Source organism: Leguminivora glycinivorella, chromosome 23 (assembly GCF_023078275.1).
Source record: "Leguminivora glycinivorella isolate SPB_JAAS2020 chromosome 23, LegGlyc_1.1, whole genome shotgun sequence".
Lineage (NCBI taxonomy): Eukaryota > Metazoa > Arthropoda > Insecta > Lepidoptera > Tortricidae > Leguminivora > Leguminivora glycinivorella.
In genome coordinates, this window is record NC_062993.1 from 4,005,465 (window position 1) to 4,025,081 (window position 19,617).

Genomic DNA, 19,617 nt, shown 5'->3' on the forward strand with positions numbered 1-19,617 from the left:
GGTAATAGCATCCCAAAAAAGTCACGTTTTAAATACCTCGGCTCTATGCTGACAGATGACGCAAAGATCGATGAAGATGTAGACCATCGAGTTAATACGGCCTGGCTTAAATGGAGAACGCTGTCCGGCATATTATGTGATACCCGAATGCCCATCACAACTAAAGGCAAAGTATATAAGGCAGCCGTCAGACCTGCTATGACTTATGGCTCTGAATGCTGGGCAACTTTGAAGAAGCACGAACAGAAGCTCCACACAGCGGAGATGAAAATGCTTCGCTGGGCGGGTGGCGTGACGCGCTTGGATAAAGTACGAAACGAATATGTACGAGGTTCCTTTAAAGTTGCTCCGATAGCAGAGAAGGTCAAGGAGGGACGACTAAGATGGTACGGACACGTCATGAGGCGAGACGATAGCTATTCCGTAAAAACTGTGCTGAACATTAATAGCACGCAGCAATCGAGAGGTAGAGGCAGACGACCTTCAACTTGGTGGTACACTGTCGAAAGGGACCTAAAAACCCACAATATCCCGCCGTTGACAACCCGGGACAGACCGGCCTGGCGCAAATGCACAAGAAGGCCCGACCCCAAATGAAGTTGGGATTAAGGGCAGGAAGAAGAAGAAGAAGAATTTAATTAAAATTTAAAAAAATCATATATCGAAATTATACACCGTGTCTACCGTTTTTTGCGGTTATTCAGTGTGATACGAAAATTAAGGTTTTTTTTTTAAATCTTACATTTTTTTCCAATTTTTTTCAATATTTTTTTTAAGTTACATAAAGTAATACCTTTCAAATGAAACATGTTTTGTCAAAATCGGACGACGTACAAAAAAATGAGATTTTTTTTTCGGTTTTCGTAACCGACCTCGCTACGCTCGTCGTTCTAAGGGATGAAATTATAATATCCTCGGAATTTTTAATTTTAGTTTGATGTGTACTGTTACTATGTATTTTTCTGTGTCAGAAAAACATGTTATTTCTGACTTTCTGGCAAAGGAATTTCAAAGTGGCCATATAAAGCGATCTTTCCCAACTTTGGCAACTTGTATCTTAAAAAATGCTGATCTGATTTCGATGCGGTCTTCAGTTTTCAACTAAAAATTTATCTGTCTTCGATTAAAAAAAACTTGTATATCGACATTGTACATTTTGTCTGTCATTCTTTGAAGTTATTCAGTGCGAGACGGAAATTTACTTTTTTTATTTTTTTCTTACTTTTCTTTTAAATTTTTTTCTTTGTATTTTTTTTAAATTACACAAATTAATACCTTTCATTTGAGATACATTTTGTCAAAATCGGACGATACAATAAAAAGATAGATTTTTTTTCATTTTCATAAAACACCTCGCTACGCTCGGCTTCCTAAGAGATGAAATTTCGATATCCTCGGAAAAAATCGTTTACTATAATGTCTACTATCACCATGCAAAGCGGCTTGCTTCCATCCAAAAGTGCAGCTTTTGGCCAAAAATTCTCCATAACAAGTATGACTATAAGTAAATAAATAATAAACAAAAATATTGGGGGACATCTTACATAGATCAACCTAGCCCCAAACTAAGCAAAGCTTGTACTATGGGTGCTAGGCGACGATACGAATACATACTTATATAGATAAATACATACTTATATACACAGAAAACATCCAAGACTCAGGAACAAATATCTATGCTCATCACACAAATAAATGCCCTTACCGGGATTCGAATCCGCCGGGACCGCGGCTTAGCAGGCAGGGTTTTTTTCATGAATATTTGTGGATAATCTCATGTAAGTATATCAATTTAACTCAATCAATCAAGTGACACTGAGTACCGTATCAAACGCTGCACTTTCATTATTGTTAGCATCCGAATACATTATAAATAAATAAATAAATTGCAAACAGAACTAAAACTGTTCAAATTTTCTGACAAAAAGAAGTCTTCTATGTATCCCGCGGCGGAAGACCTGTTTAGTATTGAACTGCAGAACAAGATGAAGTAGTTAAGCAGATACGCTTTTACATTTTATCCTTTCAAAATAGGTTGCAAGTGTTGCAACACCAAAACTTTTTCGCTGTATACGTAACGTAAGGCCCTCTGGCTAAGAACGTCTACCCGAGAGTCCCAAGTGTAACTGGAATGGAGTCACGAAGTCATCAAAGATAAGAGGTGAAAATTATTAGAGAGAAAGATCATTCAGCCTTGTTATTTAACAAAGCTAAATGGTGTTTGTAATATGTCATAGTTCTTTTTGCATTTGAATAAATCGGCAATGAAAACCTCGTAAATGCAATCTGATATTTAAACAAGGAGTAGGTAGGTAATACCTTTTTTAGGTAATATTCGATCTAAACGATCACAACATGACGTTTTGCCTCATATGGCAATCAGATTATGTCTCTAGCATTAAAATTCATTAATATCAAATATTAGTCAAAATTACATAAAAATAAAATCATATATCTTATGGGCAACTGAAGTCATTTCATAAAAACCGGCCAAGAGCGTGTCGGGCCACGCTCAGTGTAGGGTTCCGTAGTTTTCCGTATTTTTCTCAAAAACTACTGAACCTATCAAGTTCAAAACAATTTTCCTAGAAAGTCTTTATAAAGTTGTACTTTTGTGATTTTTTTCATATTTTTTAAATATATGGTTCAAAAGTTAGAGGGGGGGGGGGACGCACTTTTTTTTCCTTTAAGAGCGATTATTTCCGAAAATATTAATATTATCAAAAAACGATCTAAGTAAACCCTTATTCATTTTTAAATACCTATCCAACGATGTATCACACGTTGGGGTTGGAATGAAAAAAAAAATCTGCCCCCACTTTACATGTAGGGGTGTTACCCTAATAAAACATTTTTTTCCATTTTTAGGGTTCCGTACCTCAAAAGGAAAAAACGGAACCCTTATAGGATCACTTTGTTGTCCGTCTGTCCGTCCGTCCGTCTGTCAAGACCCTTTTTCTCAGGAACGCGTGGAGGTATGAAGCTGAAATTTATATCAATTACTCAGGTCTACTGTCCCTTGAAGCTGTGAAAAAATCAAACTTCTAAGCCAACGCAATCAAAAGATAGAGCCGTTTATGCCGCAAATTTTCGACACTTGCAAGGGAATCAAAACGGTGCTTCCCGTGAACTCAGAATCTTGAAATTTGGTACGAAGCAACGTCTTATAGCATAGATAAAGGAAAAATTACGAAAACCATAAATTTTTAGTTACATCACATAATATATTTTTTTTAATAATTTTAACCTTACTACCCATTTCCTCATAAACGCGTAGAGGTATTAAATTGAAATTCATACCAAATACTCAGGTCTATAATACCTTTAAGCTGTAACAAAATCAAACTTCTATGTCAACGCAATCAAAAGAAACAGCAATTTAAGCTGCATATTTTGAAACTCGCAAGTACTCGCAAGGGAATCAAAACCTAAAGGGTACTTCCAGTCGACCTAGAATCTTGAAATTTGGCATGAAGCAACGTTTTATAGCACTCATAAAGGAAAAATTCCGAAAACCTTAAATTTTTAGTTACATTACAAAATATATATTATGACTCGATTGTCGTAATGAACGAACTTTGTAAACCTTGCAGGTTTGTACGGAACCCTCGGTGCGCGAGTCCGACTCGCACTTGGCCGGTTTTTATTTTTGCACTTTGTTGGCGTGATTGATATACATATTGCTACCAAATTTCAGCTTTCTAGTGCTTACGGTTACTGAGATTATCCGCGGACGGACGGACGGACGGACGGACGGACGGACGGACGGACGGACGGACGGACGGACAGACAGACATGGCGAAGCTATAAGGGTTCCTAGTTGACTACGGAACCCTAAAAAAGGCAAGAATGAAATAACTAAGTAACCTAACCTAACATTAAGGTTACGAACAACAGCTCAAGCCTGATTATAAAATAACAATTTCCTACGACGTGTTTTTCGTATCGTAATACATAATTATGTTACTAATTATGAGATTTATTAAATAAAATAAAAAATATTCGAAATATCCATTTTATCCGAATATCCGGATTTTCAAATATCGAGTCGAATCATCCGGATTTCGAATTGGACGGATAATTGCAAGCCCTAACACCGAACCACCGGGCAGAGTTTCAGTATTTAGGTTTATGAAGGTTTAGTATAGGTAAGTACTTACTCAGTGGCTCATTCTGTGCATCTATCAAGTCATAAATATCATCATTAGTGCCCCTTTCACTCGCAGCAGTATAAGAACATTGGATGAATTGGGATTCTTCGAGTTCTGGGACACGGGAGTGTTGAATACTAAAAACAATTTATTTTTGTGACTAATTGCACATTTCACATCTTTCATTGTGACGTTTTTAGACTAAGGGCCCGTTGCATCAACCACATTTGACACACACATCATCGTCACGCAGCAGACGCCTATGGAACTGTCCATACAATAAAATTTAACGAATGCTTTAACGGTGACAGACGGTTTGGTGCAACTGACCCTAAAGGTCCATTGTTGATAGTAGCTGATGTAATTTCTATGGTAATTGACTATCTACAGTACCAACGACACAATTAATGGGAAAGTAGTGTATATTGTACACACGCACACGCACACGCACACGCACACGCACACACACACACACACACACACACACACACACACACACACACACACCTGAGATGACCGTACCAAGGTCAAATAAGGACGCTCGCTCTTGCTAATAGCGGCGTCCCGTCCTTATTTGACCTTGGACTGTACGATTGCCTGTAAATAAATACTTAAGCGTCGTGACATTACTTAAATTTTAAAATCGGTAAAATTGAAAGCACTAAGTTAAAAGAAAAAAACTTACTTCATTGTGGTTGTGGTGCAGAATGTTTTCGACGTATTTGTTTCGTTCGACGCCACGTTTACTCACCGCTAGTCTCAAATCAAACTAAAGTTACTAAAGTGATGGCCGTGGCCGACACCGCTTGCACTGTTCGTTCAAATTCTTGGAAATAGAAAAACCGAAATAATTTCGTTCCTGCGAACTGTTCTTTAAAGAACGTATCATTTAATTCCGTTCCCGCGAACTGTTCTTTAAAGAACGTATCATTTAATTCTGTTCTTCGGAACAGTTCTCACTCATAAACGTTCGTTCACTGAACGAAAAAGAATACCGGTTAATGGAACCAGAAACGCTAAAGTAAAGTTCTCGGGTCAACGTACGGAACCGTTCCGAAAAAAATACCGGTATCCGATCCCTGGTAGCATTTATCACTAATAGCATATTCAGTTAGCCGCAAATATTTTTAGTCGCATTTTACCTGGGTCGCATATTGTATTAATGTTTTGAAAAAAGGCGTTATCACGGGGATATAATACGTGGTCAAATGGACATATATCAACATCAACATTTGCATTCTGTGACAGACAGCAAATAGTGTCTATTATTTTATTAGTAATATCTTGGTAATATCAGTGATATGCACAACGAGGTTATATAACCAGGAGAAAAACTACAAATGCGAAATGCATTTACAAAACAAAACTATAGAGGTAAAGTGCTTGAAGGAAATATCACGATATCTAATAACGCATTACAAACAAATATCTATTGAGGTGAAAAGCGACTACAGTGAAGAAAGGCAAGGAAGTAAATATACTATGAATTTTATACACCATTGTAATTGGCGACCAAAAATCATACTACAAGAAAAAAATCGGTACAGAAATTTTGAGATCGCGGCGAAACGCGAATAGGTGAAAAGCTACAAGGATTTTTTGATTTCGAGGTATACGACTAACAAATGTTCTCGAACTAGTGCGTAAAAAAAAACCGGCCAAGAGCGTGTCGGGCCACGCTCAGTGTAGGGTTCCGTAGTTTTCCGTATTTTTCTCAAAAACTACTGAACCTATCAAGTTCAAAACAATTTTCCTAGAAAGTCTTTATAAAGTTCTACTTTTGTGATTTTTTTCATATTTTTCAAACATATGGTTCAAAAGTTAGAGGGGAGGGACACACTTTTTTTTCCTTTAGGAGCGATTATTTCCGAAAATATTAATATTATCAAAAAACGATTTTAGTAAACCCTTATTCATTTGTAAATACCTATCCAACAATATATCACACGTTGGGGTTGGAATGAAAAAAAAAATCAGTCCCCACTTTACATGTAGGGGGGGTACCCTAATAAAACATTTTTTTCCGTTTTTTATTTTTGCACTTTGTCGGCGTAATTGATATACATATTGATACCAAATTTCAGCTTTCTAGTGCTAACGGTCACTGAGATTATCCGCGGACGGACGGACGGACAGACAGACATGGCGAAACTATAAGGGTTCCTAGTTGTCTACGGAACCCTAAAAACGACCATCTGTACTGAAAATGTAGTTATTATTCACCTGTAAGCGGGCAGCATATCCGGAGTAACATTGGACAAGTCATCGCCCTCCTTGTAGTCGAGGATGGTTTTCTCGTTGTCAATGCTTTCCTTCTCCGGCTTAGCTTCCTCGCCATCCACCGGCTCTGTCTTCACTTCCACCTCGCCGTCCTGTACAATTGATATGAATAAGTCAAAAAGTTTGCCAAAATAGCATGGAAAGAAGCATGTAGAATATAAAACTTAAAGATAAAAAGATACAAGTGCGTAAAAAAGGAAGTTCGAAACGAGTGGCGATAAATTAAAACACGACCGGAGTGTTTTAAATCGACACGAGTTGCTAACTTCCTTTTCGCACGTGTATCGTACGACGTTTTAAAAAAAAAAAAAATCAAAATAATTTATTCAGCAAATAGGCCACAGGGGCACTTTTACACGTCACATGTACATAGGTATTTAAAAAAATATTTAAAATTGAGTTGAAATTACAATTGATACTATTATATACTAATTCTAAGTCAGTCTTTTCAGTACAGATGGCCCTCCGAAGTTTCGACCTGGCATATAATGAACCACTTCTCGCACTAGTGCGTAAAAAAACACCATCTGTACTGAAAAATAAAGTTGGATTACATTAGAAAACGAACAGAGATAACCGACGTAAATCAGACAATGAAGCAACTAAAGTGGAAATGGACTGGCCACATGCTCCGAGATAAAAGAGAAAAATGGTACCCAAGAGATGGCAAAAGGAAGGATGGCGGACCAAAACTGAGATGGGAAAATGAATTCAGAAAGGTAGATTAGATTTTTAAAATTAAATGGCCTCAGTCCCATTGGTGGGACTATTTTGCCAATGTCAAGGTGGTATAAGCTTATTGTATTCGATTTTGGTACGGTAAGTACGACGTTGTTCGGTAGTTGGCACTTGTAAATTAATAGCTAGATTTTACAAGGGCACGTGGACTATCGGCCGTCGATGACAAAAAAGGGGGCTAAACGCGTTTCGAGATTAATTCTTCATCAGCTTCTCACTATAACATTAGTTTACTGCATAATAAGCTATCGATATTACACTTTAAACAACGTTAATGAGCAAAAGAAGGAGAAATTATTCACGACACGATACCACTAAGATGGCACCCGAAACCGGAAGTCCTTCAGAAAGGTAGCTGGAGCCCTGTGGAGAAGACAAGCTCTAGACAGAGAAACATGGAGAAATATGGGAGAGGCCTATGCCAAATGCAATCAGAAAAAAGGTCTGCGGAGAAAGGCTAGCAGTAAGTATAAGTCAAATTTAATGTACAGATGTAGTGAGAAAAGATTCGCCTTCGTATTGTTACGGAAACGTACGAACGTGTCATGCTATTTCAGTCAGTCTCATACAAGATGTACTGACATTGACTGCATTAGCACATCTCGGACACTGGCGATCAAATATATGAAAGAGGCGCGTTCCTAGCACACATTCTAAGCTCGTGTAGGTGAACGCGTACCATGCTTGTATGAGTGAGATATGACAGGTCGACTGTTCGCGTTTTTGACAGGCGGTAACTGTCAGGTAACTGAGAGGGGGTGGGCGGCACTTTCAGCGGGGAGCGGGAGTGGCCATACTGTACGATAGTACTCTTTATTATACTGTGGCATTAGCATGGCAAATACGAACGTTTCCGGAAATATACGAAGGAAACCCTTTTGCACCTGCATCTGTACATATTTCCTCCTTTTTTTTATGGGAAAGGAGGCAAACGAGCAGACAGGTCGCCTGATGGTAAGCGATCACTGCCGCCCCTGGACACCCGAAACACCAGAAGTGTTGGAGTGCTGTATCCAAGTAAAGGTTTACCTCGTTGCCTTCCTTCTCAGCGGCCTTCTCCTTGCCGTCGTGAGGCTTGCGGCGCTCGCGGTCCTCTCGCAAGTACGACTGCTCCATGGTCAGAGTCGAGATCACCATCACTAGAAAAATACGTTTTTTGTTACACAATTCATTTATACCAAAGAGGATCGAGTATTATAGAGAGTTACAGTCGAAGTAAAATGTGCAATTACTAATTACAGTGCATAGACTGCCATCTCTTAACACAGGCTTAAAACTTTTGAACCTCAGTTTTGACAATTTGACCCATATTCTTAGCCTGATATGTATTAAAATGTCAAATATTAATATTAGAGCCATCTAGCTGAGCGTACCCCAAAGGTGTAATGCCATCTAGGCCACCGTACCTTTTTCTGTATGGTACTGAGGTACGTTTTTTTTCTTAGACTTTATCTGTCTATACGGAGTTACATATGTCTTTGCTACTAGTCAAATCAGCTTCTTTTTATGAACTGTCAAAACGATTTGCTACTATGGAATTACTGTGAAATACTGAGGAGTGACGTCACGGTCAATTCATTTACTTTATATCTTTCTCTTTGACTTATTAAATAGAAATTTTGTTTAAAAATAAGTACTGACCATATTCTTCTTCTAATTATGTGGTGCTTTATTCCGTGCACTGCATAAAATATTTTATTTCAAGTATAGGAAACTAGCCTATTTTGTCTAACGCTTAACTTAACCTGTTATTAATTTTGTGTTATTTATCAAACTGGCGAAAATATAATGTGCTTATGTCATATATCTTACACGTCGATTAAAAATATGTCCTTTAATTGCTTTAGTTACTCATTCTTTATATGTGCAGTTGGCTACCACATTGGCTCACATGTTGTCTAGCTAATATGTTTGGTACAAGGCCACATGGATCTTTTCTAATGCTCATTTTTCTCATCTATCACAAAAGTACCTTCAGGCTTGGGCTTGGTGACCAGCTCATTCTTGTCATGGATATTCCGGAGATGCTCCGCGCTGAGACGGTGCTCGTCTAGTTCAATACGGGTCGGCATCTCCTTGTGACAGCATGTACAGGTTGGGTGCAGGTATTTCTGTAAAGAGAGGAATTTTCATTAGGCATACATTTTTTCTTCCTTGTTATGTAAATATTTGTTTAGTATGGGTTACTATATTTTTACTGGCGAATTCTCTTTGCAGGCTCCAGTGCTATTAAGAGTAATACTAATAAGACTGATGTTTTGCATTAGATATCTTTAAATAAGACCTCCGCATATCAGGGTTCGAATATATCCGATATTTATAATAAATCAACTTTGATATAATTATATCCATTTTGTATGGAAGGCATTTTATTTTTTTGTTGCATTATTTATGAATACTACTTTAGATAAGGAAAAATGTAATAAAAAACGTAAAATTTAGTAGAAAAACAGTAACAAACACAAAAAAAACTATATTTTCAACAATGTTACATTTTTTTAAACCATTTTTATATTGAAATATTTATAAATATCGGATATTGATATATATCGTCGAACCTAGCTGGATATATATCGGATATATATCTGGATATATATCCATTGATATATATACTCGAACCCTGCCGCATATAGAACGGATTGACCGGTGAGAGAGCGAACAGTGCAGACGCGTTCACGATTTATTTCAAAAATATTTTTTGCTGTTGCGATCAAAACTAGAACTTAAGTCTCTTTACATAGATTCTGTGTCACATTGCTAAACAAGTGAGTGTTAATTCATTTTGCATCTGAGCCAGCGCAGGCGGCTTATCAACGCGCAACTAGTTAAGCCCAGTGGAGCGTCCGTTAAACTAACCGTTAACTAACGACTCACAGTTGATACATAATGAGTGACCAGGAGTATCAAGACATCGATGGGGCGTCGCAATCACAACAGAATCGATTAAAAATAAGTGATAGTGAGACATCCCTGGACCAAAAAGCTGCCCGCAAGAGGAAACGGATTGAGAAGAATGATGACCTGAGAGCAGACTTAAAAGATTTTCGCGAAGAAATGCGCTTACTCCTAGAAGATTTTTCTGTCAAGCAAAACACCAAAATGGAAAATATTGCAAGAGACATCTCAACCATAAAAGATCAAATAAATAGCATCCAGTTCAAAACGGACCAGCTCGTCTTAGATCATGATAAACTTAAAACAGAAGTTGCTGAGATCAGAAATAACGCTGAAGAAGCAACGCGTAGAGTCGTTTCATTAGAAACAGACGTGCAAGAGATAAAGGCATCAACAACCAAAAGTGCATCACCTGCACCACAGATGGCACTCATCGGTGAAGATCTAATGCAAGAAATCAGTGAGCGCTGTGTACGTGAGAAAAATATTATTATTATGGGGTCACCTGAACCACGGTCAAATGATCACAATGAGCGATCTGCCTTGGACGCTGAAGAAGTCATAAAACTGATTAAAATGACAGATGTCAACTGCCCGGATCCAATAACCTGCTCTCGTTTGGGTAAATATGTGCCAGGAAAGGTAAGGCCGATAAAAGCCACTTTTGATACTGCCGCAACTGTGAAAAAATCCTTAAAAATCGAGGGAAAATTGAAAACAGAGAAGTAAAAATCTTCTCAGACAAGACACCATACCAACAGAAGCTAATGAAGAACTTAAAAGAAGAACTGCAAGCGCGTATCAATAGCGGAGAAACAAATCTAGTCATAAAGTATGTTAGAGGAGTACCTAAAATAGTCGAGCCTTTGTCAAAAAACTGAGTAACAATAGCGAAAAAATCTTGAACAATGAGTCCACGGAAATATCTTACCAAGTTGTGCAAAATTATGATGACTTACACAGAAACAAGAAATCACTTTCAATTCTATACATGAATGTACGTAGCCTAGTGTATCCGGGAAGACTAGATGAGATAAAATGCATTTTACAAGCCATAGGCAAAGTACATATTGTAGCATTAACCGAAACATGGATTAAATCGGTAACAGAAGCAAAAGCACTAAATATACCCAACTATACACATTATTATAATTTTCGTCATCATTCAAGAGGAGGAGGTGTTTCATTATTCGTGCATAATGATATAAAACAAAATATAGTTGAAGAGACATGTGAAGAAGATAATCACTTTTTGTGGGTACACATCGAAAAATTTAGCTTGCACATCGGTATCATCTACAAACCTGGGCGAACGAACACTGACCACTTTTTAGAATTACTCTCTAAACAACTAGAAAATAAAAAGAGAACCTTAGTTCTTGGAGACTTCAATTATAATATACTAGAGGCGTCCAAAACCGTAAGAGAATATAAAATACTATTTAAAGAATATGGATACACTATACTTAATAAACTGACCCAAACCCACTGCACACGTGAAACATCGGAAACTAAATCTATTCTCGACCACGTATGGTCAAACATTAAAGGTCATAGCTATCATATGGCTATAATTGAGTCTAATATGTCTGACCATAAACAAATCTTTCTTGAAATTAAAGGATGTCCATCAGTTCAAGCCCAAAAGGTAGAATTTGAGTCAGTAAATTACAGTAACTTGTATAAATCTATAGAAAATGGTAACAAAATAGGAACCCATGATAACTACGAGGATTTTGAGGAGTATATCCTTACAGAGATCAACAGAAACAAATCAACAAAAGTAAAAATACTAAACCCACCAAGGAATGATTGGATAAATAAGAATGTTATAGAAGCAATAAACCATCGTAATACCTTCTGGAAGAAAAGCAATAATGAGCCAAATGATGAAAACCTAAAAGAAGAATTACGCATCGAAAGAAACAAGGTCTCAAACCTGATACAATCAACGAAATGTAAATATTATCATAAAGAATTTAAGTTATGTAAGGGAAAGCCGTTGAAAATGTGGGACTTGATCAATAACCTATCAAATAACAAAACAAAATCTGAAAATACAATCCTAAAATTGAAAACGGGATCGGAAACAATTTCAGACACTACTAAAATATGCGAATGTTTTAATAATTACTTTGCCAATATAGGCACTATTTTAGCAAATCAAATACCTAGCGAATATCAAAATAAAGAAATTTGCGGTCTCACGATCCCCAATAAAAAGCTCACAAATCTGAAACATACATCTGTAAACGAAATTTCAACTATTATTGACAAATTAAATCCAAACACAAGTTCAGGTATCGACGGTCTCACCACAAAAACTCTAAAGTGCATAAAAACTCTAATTCTTGGGAGCCTTGAGAAATATATTAATCAATCTTTCGATAAAGGCGTATTTCCTGATTCTCTTAAAGTAGCTAAAGTTCGACCCATATTTAAATCTGGTGACAAATTGGATCCTGGAAATTACAGACCAATATCTGTCCTACCAATAATATCAAAAATCTTCGAAAAGATCATCCATCAGCGATTGACAGAACACCTAGACTCTAATAATTTCCTTTCCAGCAAACAATACGGTTTTCGATCAAAATCAAACACACTATCGGCAACTACAGACCTACTAACAGAAATAAAAGTTAACATTGACAGTAAAAATATAGCCCTCGGCATTTTCGTTGACCTCAAAAAGGCTTTTGATACGGTTAGTCACTCTCGTCTCCTGTCAAAGCTAAATTCGATTGGTATTATTGGAAATGCCTTTAAAATCCTGCAATCGTATCTGACCAATCGAAAACAAATCACCAAAATAAGCCAAATGAAGAGCGGAGCCCAAGAAATAAAATATGGCATTCCGCAGGGATCCATCTTAGGGCCATTGCTCTTCCTCATCTACGTAAACGACATGCATAACATAGGACTAAAGGCCCATTTAACATTATTTGCTGATGACACTTGCTTATTTTACTTTGGTCCCAATATAAATACACTAATTGAACAAGCGCAAAATGACTTAAATATACTACAAAACTGGCTTCTTAGTAACCTATTAACTATAAACGAATCGAAAACTAAATACGTCATATTCTCTGCAAAAAATAAAGTGATATCAGATTACAACCCGTTAATTATAAATAATGTAACACTGCAAAAAGTTGAACAAGAAAAATACCTTGGCTTAACGCTCGACGACAAGCTTACATGGAAATCACATATCGAGACCCTGCGCTCTAAAATCGTCTCACTAACCGGTGCACTACGACAAATTGTATGTTGTCTGCCAAATAAAGCACGCTTTACCATATATAACTCTCTTGTAAAACCTCACTTGGACTATCTAATAGAAATATGGGGATCTGCAGCTAAATCCAACTTAAAAACCCTACAACACGCTCAAAATAAAATTGTGAAATTATTATTCAATTATAAGCATCTTACACCAAGTAGTACCATATACAAAGAAACTAAAATATTAAACCTTTCGCAAACATATATTTATAAAACGTGCATATTAATAAGAAAAATAATAAATAAAAATATACATAGTCACATAACCTTCACAAAACGATCAGAAGTGCAAAAGAGACTCACTAGGCAAGCAAATAATATTATTTTACGTCCACCTCGAACAATGTATGGAAAAAAGAATATAATTTACGAAGGGGCTCAGCTCTACAATAAATTGCCTAAGGACATTAAAGACGCTAAATCATTAAAGGTTTTTAAAAAAACATTAAAACATTATATATTAATGAAATAAATAAAAGGTACACCAAATATATTATAAATTATTAATGAATAATAAATAAATTGATAAATAAATGCCAAATAAAATATAAATATATCGAATATAAATTAATATTTGAATATAATATAACTATTAATACGGATTGATTTAGTCCCCATTCCCCAATCATACTTAGCATGATTAATAACATTTTTGTAAGACCTAGTCAATTCGAATATTTAAAATAGTAGTAGCTGTACTCGGTGAATATATCAATACATCATATAATTATATAAAAATACATAATATTACAAATATTTTAATATAAAAATGAATTATGAAATAAAGCATGCACGACCGCTAATTAACTAATGTTTAAAGTCCCAGTTTAACTGGCCCAATACTTGTTTGTTGCACTGAGCATGTTACCATGATTGTTTGTAAGTAAAGTAGTCACTCGCAGTTTTGCATGCTACCCTCTCTTACCTAGATATAAGCAATAATATTATGTTTTCTCAGTAAGTGATTTATTATGTAAATCTTATGAGAATAAAATATCTTAAACCATAAATTCAAATCCATGACAGAGGCAATGTGTTCAGCAGTGGACGCGAATATGCTGAGAAGAAAGAAGAAAAAGGAATAAAAATTTAGTGTAAGGCCTGAGTGGAAACTCGATTGACGACGCTTGCAGCGACGCGGGCTCGGCAGCGTCGGCTCAGGACACTTGTATGAACTTCAATTGCTTGACATGCACACCGCACGACCCGCCCCGGCAATATGAGCGTGCTCTATTCTTCTTCTTCTTCTTCTAGGTTAGGGGCTTTGTAAGGCTTCAGGGCGCCTTATGTATCACTGCGACCATTTCTGATCTATTGTGATCGTCACCTACTACAACTCTCGATCAAGTCCTACAAATTCAAAGACTTGTAGTATCTTTTTGAGATCGAGATACCTCACATCCTCTGGGTGAATTTGGTAGCTGCCCAGAATCATGTTACGTGTGCGCATTAGAGAGGGGCACTCTGCCAGGATGTGCAGGGGCGTTTCATCAGACTCTAGACAGAATCTGCACCGCCCGTTTGCACGTTTCCCGATGGTGTGCATGTGCTTGTTCAGGTGGCAATGCCCTGTCAGCACCCTCACTAGGTTGCGCAGTTGGTTCCTTGACAGCGCCAAGGCATTTGAGGATGCCTTTTTGCTGTAGGCTCTGATGAGAGCCTTGGAATGGTTCATGCCTGGCGTGTTCCTCCAGAGCTGAATAGTTTTGTATTGACAGTAGGTCTTTAGGGTTAGTTTCGTAAGGCTTTTCGGGATGCCACAGAAAGGCTCTGGGCCATGGTGCTTACCCTTTGCCTCAGCGTGCTCTCAGGCCTTACACTTAGGGCTGGTTGCACCAAATCGTCTGTCAGCATTCATTAAAATTTCATCATCATCATCATTTCAGCAATTAATCACCCACTGCTGAGCACAGGCCTCCCTTCGTGTACGCCACTTATCCCAGTCCTGGGCTAATCTCGTCCAGAAGTGCCCCGCAGTTTTTCAAATGTCGTCCACCCAACGAGCCAACGGATGCCAGGCGCTTCTTACATCCGATAGCGGCCACCATTCGGTCAACATTTTGTTCCACCTGCCATCATTCTGCCTGGCAACATGCCCCGCCCAATTCCATTTGAGTTTGGAAATGACGTCACCCACGTCCCGCACCGTCTGCGTCGCGTGTTAAAATTTATTGTATGGGAAGTTCCATAGACCTCTGCTGCCTGATGATGATGTGTCTGTCAAATGTGGTTGATGCAACTGGTCCTTAGACGAAGTAGAAGTGGTTCACGTTACCTTCAGCTTGCGGTGGCCAACGGTAGTGCGATGAACAGCACCATCGGCAGCGTACATGTCGCACATAGCGCAGTAAAAGTCGCGCGCCGGCTGCTGTCCGGATTTGCGGGTGCGTTTCATCTCGCGGATCTGTGGAAGATAAAAATGTTAATATATTACGTTAGTTATATCAGGGGCGGCTCACTCCGCGATCCTATCGCCGCGCTACAAGTATATCCTGGTGGCCGCGAGTTCGCGGCCTACTCAGGGGTGGCGCGCATTCTCACGGAATGCACGTCCGCACTTTCTATTGTTACTTTACGTCGCGAGGTTTTTTTAAGCGATGTCCGCGGGTGGAATGGCTAATAATACTTAGTTAAATAGACATATTGAATAAAATAAATACCAAAAGACATTCTTATACAGATCTACTACTGATTAAGTCCCACGGAAAAGTTCAATAAGGCTTGTGATGTTGGAACCTTGAACAAAAATATATAAATACAGCGTATATACCTAGAAAGTACTCAAGACTTGAATATAATAGTATAACATTTAATGTAAGTATTAATTCGTTTGGATCCATTGGTAATTAACCCTATAACCGGACGCCGCGCACGTGCGGCTCGTTTCTTTGTAAGAATGTTGTAGGTATTTAAAAATGCGGCATTTCGGAAACATCAAAGCAGTGGGCCTTCTGTACTTGTACTATTATATATTCTGTGGTTATATTACGTCCGCAAGAAATCAAGGATCAAGGGTGAGGCCTTTACCCAGAAGGGGGATATACAAGCCTAGGAAAACAAGTTATGTAGGTACTTATATCTGAACATGAAGAAATTTTTTTCCTTCATCTATCCATTGTGTAACGTACAATAAAAAAAAATTAAATATTTATGCGGTTATGCAACTTACGCACAACGTGTGGGACTCGCCATGGCGTTTCAGGTTGCAAGTACAGCAATAACATAACATAGCCATTATTTCCATGACTTAGCAAGACTGAAAGTACATAATATAATACCAACCCTGTAGCAGCATAGCATCAGCAGTGAGCGGATAGCTCTCTGCAGTTTTCTGCATCATGATGGCATGCGCCCGGCCGCTCAGATGGTTCTCGAAACTCTGACCCACATGCTCTTGTGGCAGATATGGCACCAACGCAGCCAGATATTAGAGATATCTATCATTGTAGCGAGTCACAATTGTTCTAAAAGGTGCACAGAATACCAACCTTGTATTCCTGCCTCATAGTATCAGCAGTGAGCGCATAACTCTCCGCAGTCTTCTGCATCATGATGGCATGCGCCCGGCCGCTCAGATGGTTCTCGAAACTCCTTCCGTCCCACATGCTCTTATGGCAGATATGGCACCGAAGCAACTGGGCGTCGATGTCATCGTAGCGAGTCTTCGGGGCTTCCTTCTTGGAGTCTTCGTCCTTGGAATCCTTGTCTTTCTCTTCGCTGTTATACACTTGGTTGTTAAAATTGTGTAATTTCCTTGGTCGTTTAGAAGTCAAGTGTGAGGTACATTTTGTGACAAATATTGGGGGTTTTGATACAAAATGTATTAAATTAATGAGGGCACAATTGACTTTTAAACAATCAAAATGATAGTAGTTAGATATCTTCATCCTGAGTTTGGAGTGAAGATATCAGTGCTTCAAGATCAGAGGAATCAAACTTGAACGGTTTGGTCAAGGAAGACTAAGGAGTGTTTTAATGATCATCAAGACATTTGTTTATTATAATTTGTGTCACATATAGTCGGAAAAAAAGAAAGCTTTTTTTCTAAGCACTAAAATACTAATGGATGCCATGTTTTGTTGAAACACCTAGATTTTATCTAATTATTGAGGAATACATCATAAAATAGTCCTTCTAAACCAAACTCTTCAGTTCCCCATTTTGGAATAACTTTCCATTCCATTGAAAATTTCTTTTGAAGGTCAAATCCTTTGGGAATTGGATTGGAAATGAATACTGAAAGTTGTGCGAGTAAAGAATTAACTGATGCTTCAAACACCAAAGATTGTAAGTTGTACAAGTAAAATAATAAATGATGTCCCAAAACAAAAGAAACATGTATAGAAGAGTAATTGTCTACAGTCCCAGGTCACTGAGAAAATGTAACACTTTTTCTGGTGTCTTCATTTGAGAAGTGAAGACGCAAGAAAAATGTGGCTCAGAGCAGAACCTCACAGACAGGCATGTCCGTGGTGAAGACATGATTATTTGTGTCGAGCTTCAGGGTATGTTTCGAAATTTGTGTCCTCCAGCAGAGGTTCCAGAGTATCTTACTGCCAATTAGGCTAATCATAGGTGAACGTATATTATTCGCCAAGGAGTAACGTTAGAAGTGCGGCGTCTGAACACCGGAAGGAAGGCTTACCTCTCCTTGACAGGTTTAGCCTTGGAATCGGCTTCCTTTTTCGGGGAGTTCTTGTGGTGGTGGCGCCCGTCATTGGGCCTGAACGGCTTACGATTCATGTTGATACGCTCACCCGTGCGATTGTTGTAATTCCCCGTTCGCCGGAAATTACCCTGATTGCCCATCTAGGGGAGTACAAAAGTGTTAGTGCATGGCACATGGGCCTAGAGAGACGCTGAAAATTAAACTGTCTCATAAGTTTTGTTTTCAGAAATGACTTGAATGCCACAAGAGTTCAGAGCACATGCATTGGAATTATATAATTAACAAGTAGAAAATCAATTTGAGAGCCATGTAATTAAAAATTGCACTTACCCGATTAGGTCCACCATAACCTCTGTCATACCGGCCCATGTCAGGTCCGAAGTCGCGCCTGATAGGCATGTCCAGCAGGGATGGGACAGGATTCTGCCTCGGCTGCAGCAAGTTGATGATGTTGCTGGCTAACGCCAGCGTGGCTTCGGTAGGAACACCGGAAAGCGGTAGAAGGTTAGGTAGGCCGCCGCTAGGTCCGCCGCCCTGCCACGGCGACACGCCGGAACGCCCAAAGTTCTTCCCGCGATCATTGTGACCGAAATCCATACGGCGACCGCCGCCCTGAGGTCTTCGGTTGGCCATTTTCTACCTAAACGTAATTTGCCGGTCAATGATCTGAATTTAAGATGGATGCCAATTATATTGTAATGCGCAGTAGAAACGATCGATACGTACTTATAAACATGTGTGCATTTCAGTAGATGAATTGAAAAGTAAATTTGTGTACCGTTACTATTCTCGATCGATATGATTCGATGACTCCCGTAATTCATAGACTTATAAAGTTTAAATTTAAATAGGGAATATTGTGCTACTTTTAGTCGCGACTTCAATATATATTTATAAACATGCAACTGTAAATAATGCAATGTATCAAAAAAAATTTTATAACAATGCAACAATTCCTTTACATAGCACTTGACCTATTAATGTTCTTATGTAAATTTTTATGGAGATATAACCCACAACAATACTTACTTGACTGCAACAACCGCAAACAACAATAAATTGAGAAAATTACAGCAATGGCGAAAACACAGAAAGATAACGTCAACACCACGACCGCAAACGATAAAACAAAATGGCAGGAAGAGGAAGGGAAAAGGCTGACAAATCAGACGAGACGAATGCGAATGGCGGGCCGGCGGCGCTGCGATACCGGCGTTTACAGGCCAGTGTAGCCACAACAAAAAAACGTTCAGAAATTGTTTAAGACTTTCGGTGTCATCATATAATGCGAGACAAAAAATTGGAACAGTGACTTTCAACTTTTATAAGTTTCGCAACCTCTTACTAGTAATCCAGCTTCCACTCCAATTTGGATATTAAATAACAAGCTAAGCTCAAGCTTATTCAACAAAGTAAAACAATGAATTCTCTAGTAATACACTGTTCAACAGTTTCAACACAAAAATCTTCAACAATAGTTGCCTGCAAGTTTGAAGATGGAGTGATCATCGGAGCCGACTCTCAAAGGACTTCAGGAGAATACATCAGCAATAGAGTAGCCAACAAGTTAATTAAGATTGATGACCGCATTTA

At 38.3% G+C, this 19,617-nt stretch overlaps 1 protein-coding gene across 1 annotated transcript in view; it reads right to left on the minus strand.

Moving 5' to 3' along the window:
* LOC125238277 (zinc finger protein on ecdysone puffs-like) overlaps positions 1 to 19,206 on the minus strand; it is a 40,646-nt gene extending 21,440 nt beyond the window's left edge. The window contains exons 1-8 of the mRNA XM_048145563.1: positions 19,054 to 19,206; positions 18,355 to 18,664; positions 18,001 to 18,164; positions 16,844 to 17,072; positions 15,631 to 15,759; positions 9,142 to 9,280; positions 8,199 to 8,308; positions 6,375 to 6,523 (exon numbers count right to left, since the gene is read on the minus strand). Of these exons, the coding sequence (XP_048001520.1) occupies positions 6,375 to 6,523; positions 8,199 to 8,308; positions 9,142 to 9,280; positions 15,631 to 15,759; positions 16,844 to 17,072; positions 18,001 to 18,164; positions 18,355 to 18,657 (1,223 nt within the window). The 5' untranslated portion in view covers positions 18,658 to 18,664; positions 19,054 to 19,206. The remainder of the gene's footprint in view (positions 1 to 6,374; positions 6,524 to 8,198; positions 8,309 to 9,141; positions 9,281 to 15,630; positions 15,760 to 16,843; positions 17,073 to 18,000; positions 18,165 to 18,354; positions 18,665 to 19,053) is intronic.
* Positions 19,207 to 19,617: the final 411 nt, after the last annotated feature.